Raw genomic sequence first — 6000 nt, 5'->3', positions numbered from 1 at the left:
ATGTCTGTGTACATATATGCATATACAGAGAGAATGAACAAGTGAATGAGTGAGTGAAAGAATGAGAATATTTATGAATCAGATCAATCTGTCCTTGGGTTAATTACTTCACTGTGAAGATGTGTCTAAATTTCTCTAAAGAATTTCCTGGTTTGTATTAAAATACACTTCAGAAAGACCATGAAAACACAAATTTAGTTGACAGACTACAATGGGACTCAGAAAAAGACACAGTGAATATAGACTTCAGTGCAATTTCATGCTGGTGATTTTTCTTTTTTAAAATGTAAGCCACTAATATTTCAAGAAAAAATTTTTAAACCAAAAGTTGCATATTAATATTACACACAAAATGAAACATAAGTGACTTTTAGCACAGTGTATACATGCTTACAGAAACTCAAATATTTACACATTTAAAACAATTTCATTTAACATATAAAGTTCTGAAATACATAAATGCATTAATACTTTCTATAAAACTACAATTAGAACATTGATTTGCTACAAGCATATAAAACATCAAGTGCTTTCTTGGAGTTTCAAGTTACCTCTTTAAAACAAGATCTTGCTTGCACATATAGTCCGTCTCCAAAAAGCAGTAAGAACATTTCATTTCCAAGAGGTTTATTTTCCAGGTACATGATAAGCTCGAGAAAATGAACCCAACAATTATGCAATATAATTATGTCATAACAACTTAATTGCACATAATGCTGTAAAGTAGGTTTGGATGAAGTTCTCAAACACTTTGGTATATGTTCTTCAGGGACTTCTATTAGAAATAACAGGAATTATAAGTTCCTTCAATTCCCATTTTGCTTTAAAATGGACAAATCTTTGGTTAAAGTTCTACATTTCAGGCATTTGTTAATTAAAATGGTCCCCTAACCAATAAATGGCGCTGATGTATTAGTTCACAAGACTTCCTTTAACCTGTTTCTGGTGTAGTGGGAGGCTAGAAATACTTACTGTGACATGTCATTGACAGTTTCTATTTTTCACTTAAAAGCAGAGAAATCAACAGGTTTAGTCAATATTTCTCTGTTCATTTTCTGTTACAATCTGAACTGCACAGTAATTTGCAGTAACTATAGTGTTCCACAGTATATGTGATGATTGGAAAGATGTATAGCATTACATTTAGAGTTAGTTTAGTCAGAATAAGTCAATATTAGACTGTACAGTAATTCTGCATTGACTATAGTAGGTTGTCAGGTAAAGCTTATTTAAAAACCCAATCCATTCCATTTACAAGAGAAATTGTTGCAAATGTATAAAACAGTGGATATACAAGAAGAACACCAAACATACTTTATTAGCACAAAAAAGCAGCCATAACAAGGCACAGCAAGCAGAGAAACATACATTAGCAGTCAAAGGGTTAGTGTTGCATACAAATATAGCTTTTCTTTTTTGTAGCCTTGGCAATAGCCATCAGGATGTAAAATAACTTTCTGTAGCAGCAGGTAAGGGAACTAAGGAGCACTCACCAGTGGTACAGAGCACATGAACAAAAAGACACAAGAATGGATTCTGCTACTTTAGTGCAAAACGTCTAGGACAGAACTGGAAATTCAGTTCAATGCTAAGAAGCAAACACTAGAACTTGCTATTACTTCCAAAATAGCTCACTCAAGTAGTATTGCATACTATTCTAAGTGACAAAAAGGTGCTAAGTAAAGTTATTTACAGATACAATGGTTGTACAGTACCTTTTAAATCTGCAACTTAGATTTCAGATTTTCCATTAAAAATGAAATTCAATTCCATTGAAATTCTATAAATCGTACTTTAAGTAATTCAGCTATGAGCATTTACAACAAAGAGATAAATACTGCCATCCAAATTATTACAGTTTAACAATAACCTCAACATCAACAATCACTGTAGTTATTATTTCTGACTTGTTTGGACATCTTCTAGTCTCATTTTCTTCATGGTTCATAAACTTGTCATGGGCATAGGAAAAGATCCAACATTAATAAATCAACAATTAGACTACATATGTCAACTTTAAACATCACACACAGGACTAAATTGCAGCAGCTATTCCTAATATGTTTTAAGTTAAAGCATTCATTAAAAAATTAACACCTAAGGCTTTTAAATAAAATTCTCCTACCAACTTCATAAGTCTGAAATTTTAAGAAAAACTGGTTTACTTAACAGTACCTTTTGCAGAAGAGAAAAAAACTATAAACTATATCAACACTTAAGTGAACTGCACTATGCCCTTGTGGCCAAAAAATTGCATTTATTTTTTAATTTTTTCTAAAAGGAAGGCAGTCTTTATTTTTTGGACTTCCAAAGCTTAATTTGTAGTAACTACAGACATCACTACTTTTGGAAGGTAATAGAAAAATTCTTAGAAAAAATAATAATTTCAAACATTAGTCACACTTTTGAAATACTCATCCAATATTAACAATTTGTTCTTTAGTAAGAAATAGAATTCTTAATAGCAAATGCCTCAGAATTGACTCACTCAATAACTTCAGCCATTAAAAACCAAACAGCTAAATCGGCAAACTATTTTTGTAGCCTTACTGAACACTTCAGTTCTATTTTCTGTTGTCTCAATAGCCACCACGTTTTTCTGAGTAACAGCAGATCGCATCTGACAGATACTAACACCTCTGACAGATACTAACACTAAGCTTACATACGGTACTGAAAAAAACCTAACACTGATATGTGTGCTTGCTATAGGAGTACTGTCTGATGCACATAAAAGTAGATCTAGGACAGGAGAATTTACTTTGCCTTGACTGGTTCTCGCTCTAACCAGCGAACTCTAACTTTTTGTTTATAATGATACTCTTTTAGAAAATCCTGCAACATTGATGGTAAAGGGAGCCCATCAATTCCATCGTACGTAGTGCATCTGCAGATTACTGCACGGCAGATATACTGCAAGCTAAAAGGGAAAGTCCTATTTAGTGAGATAGTAAGCAAAGGTTCAAAAAACATGCAAGAACTGGGATCTTTATAATGTTCCAAAAGTCCTGTTACAGTGGAGGAGTGAAATACACATGGGTCGTGGGCATCAAAACTAAAGTTGTGATTCCACTGTTCAATTCGGGCATGCAGGGATCTGTTGTAGCGACGGAAGCTCACAGAGAAGAGGTAGTCCTCTTGTGCAGAGTCCCTGAGCAAGAATGTGCCTTCAGGTTTCCCTTCAAGAAGGGCTTCTGCTTCATAACGGTCCATCACTCCCCAGTAACAGGGATTGCCTGTAATCTGAAGCAAATCAGGCACGAGGCAGTGTATATAATCAATCTGTGTATGGACTTTCCACGCTCCCTGTCTGCTAACGTGGGCATGGCTGTCTCCAGATACCTGACGTTGCTTCTGCCTACGTGACTGCAAACACAGCGTGGTTGTGTCCTCTTCTGAGTCACAATTAGCTTGTGGAATTGCAGAACTGTCCCCACTTATTTCAGTCATCCCAGGAGCTAACTTTGGTCCCAGTTTATATAAGGGATTAACCTGTGCAGTGGCTTCAAATGTATGTATTTGTGCATTGGGAGGGGGATCAACCCCTTCTTCAATACTAAGCCGTCTTCTCTCTCTAAGCCTATCTTCTTCATCTTCTGTAGAAACCAAGGATGGATCAAATGTATCAAAAAATGTTGAATGTGGGCTCACAGGGGCTGTATGCTGTTTAATCAAATGCCATTTTTGGGCTAAATCTGAGCCAGCTGGAAAAGGACATTTCTCAAGCATTAATTCAGAAAGGTGTATTTTTCTTTTATTAGAAAAGAGAGGCTTTGACTGCTTGTTATAAGTTCTCATGGGAAAACACAAGCCCACAGTATCCTGTAACCTCTGTCTCAGAGAGCGACTTCCTACAGTTCTGCTGGAAACACTGTCCATGTCATGTACGGAGCTTACGCCGTATCGCCTCTCTCTCCTCTGAAGTCCACTTCGAGTTCTACCAAACTTTTTATCAGTATCCAGTGAACTTTGAGTCTTTGTAGAACAGGAATGTTTCTTCTTCCCACCCCACGGAGCATGTCGAGAGTAGGAATCTCTTCTTCCAAGTCTTGATCCTGTGGTGACACACGGATCGTTATCCTTTTCAATGCTTATTTCAACAATCTGAGGAATTTCAGTGGCACAGTTTGGGTTTCTCCTTGAAGAATTCTTTGAAGGGCTTAATCCCAGTTGTAAGGCAACATTTTCTCTTAAGGGACTGCTTTGTTGCTGAGGAGCTGAGTCTCCTATACTGATGCTTTTCTCTCTGACAGACAAACATCTGTTGGAGTTCATGTCCACATTTTCATTACGGCTTCCTCCCTCATGACTGAAGAGATTCTGACACCTGTATTTGAAGTTATTCCACATTTTCCCCACTTTATCCATTGATTATAAGACCTAAAGACAAAACAGGGAAAGAAAAATAAGTTAATAGGTGTGTGAAAACAGGAAAGGCAGAACCCACTCCCCCTCTCTTTGAAAATTTCAGCAATAATGGTCAAGAGTCTGCCTTCCATTACTACAGTGATAGGACAGACATCCCACTAGGTAGCTGTTAAGGTCACCAGGCCTTTGTGGCACTGCATTCAAGCTAGTCCTCACTTCCCATTTCCTTTCAGATAACATATTGAGGACTCAGGGGAAAGGAAAGAAACACTTTCAATTAAACTCTGGTTTCTTTTCCCATTTATCAATCTAATTTCATTATGACATTGATTGTCTTCTTACTTTGAATAATTTAGGTACTTGCCTCATGTATGAAAAGGGAAAACATATTCTGTATTGTTGAAACATAACTGATTCAATACTACTACTCCACTAACCTAGCAATCTAAAGCTTACAGGTTAATCACTTATAAAAATTCCATATCTTCCCTCTCCACCCTACAATATATCATATTTTATCCATGATTTTGAAGAAGCAGTTTGAGTAGAAAGAAAAATAAGAGGAAGGAAAGAGAATATAATATTTAGGTTTAAGTGAAAAGGTATCTTTAAGCTTCCCAATTCTCAATCCCGTTAGAGCTTAGAAGAAATAAAAAAAAATTTATACTTTAGTAATTAACAAAATAAAAACAAAAAAAAATGCGATTTGGCATCTTTATTCTTGCCCCTTTATAAAAATTGAAAAGCAGTTTATGGCATTTTACAAATAAATTATTTTAAGACTACAATATTAACAGGCATACTGTCTTATTCAGTAACCTAAAAGTCAACATTGGAAGAAATGGAAAAACCTGAACTGATAAAATTCTAGGTGGAAAATAATTTGCCCTCAGAATTTTGAGGGCAATACTTCACTGTTCTAGTGGTGGCTGTCAAAAAGTCCAACATCATATTAATTCCCAATCTTCTTTTAAAAAAATATATATTTTATTGATTTTTTACAGAGAGGAAGAGAGAGGGATAGAGAGTTAGAAACATTGATCAGCTGCCTCTTGCACACCCCCTGCTGGGGATGTGCCCGCAACCAAGGTACATGCCCTTGACTGGAATCGAACCTGGGACCCTTGAGTCCGCAGGCCGACGCTCTATCCACTGAGCCAAACCGGTTTTGACCCTAATCTTCTTATGCGGCCTGTTTTTGTTTCATGAAAAACTATAGCTGTTCTTTATCCTTCGAGTGCCCCCCCCCCATTTTTTTTTTTACATTCATTGAGCTGGGGCCTTTCCATGTCCTCCCCACTGCCCCCTCCCTCTCTCCGGAAAGTCCTTTTTATTAGATACTAGAACTCTTAGATTCATCTTTTGATTATCATGTTTTCCTTTTAATATTGTATTTCCTTTCCTTTTCTACTGTCTGGTAGATTTCTTTGGTGTCACTTTCCAACATTTCTAGTTCAGTTTTTCTATCACAGTTTTAATTTCCAAAACAATTTTCTTGCTCTCTGTTCTTCTTTTATATATATATATATATATATATATATATATATATACACACACACACACACACACACACATACACACATATACATATATATACATATATATGTGTGTGTGTATATATACATATATATA

At 35.8% G+C, this 6000-nt stretch overlaps 1 protein-coding gene across 3 annotated transcripts in view; it reads right to left on the bottom strand.

The window, feature by feature from the left end:
- Positions 1-240: 240 nt before the first annotated feature.
- Positions 241-6000, bottom strand: part of SOCS5 (suppressor of cytokine signaling 5) — a 48334-nt gene continuing 42574 nt past the window's right edge. For all 3 annotated transcript variants that reach the window (XM_008162165.3, XM_028139977.2, XM_008162166.3), the window contains one exon: positions 241-4380. In XM_008162165.3, coding sequence (XP_008160387.2) covers positions 2758-4368 — 1611 coding nt within the window. In that variant the 5' untranslated portion in view covers positions 4369-4380 and the 3' untranslated portion in view covers positions 241-2757. The remainder of the gene's footprint in view (positions 4381-6000) is intronic.

The sequence above is a fragment of the Eptesicus fuscus genome, chromosome 16, assembly GCF_027574615.1.
Source record: "Eptesicus fuscus isolate TK198812 chromosome 16, DD_ASM_mEF_20220401, whole genome shotgun sequence".
Lineage (NCBI taxonomy): Eukaryota > Metazoa > Chordata > Mammalia > Chiroptera > Vespertilionidae > Eptesicus > Eptesicus fuscus.
This window is presented reverse-complemented; position numbering and strand designations above follow the sequence as displayed.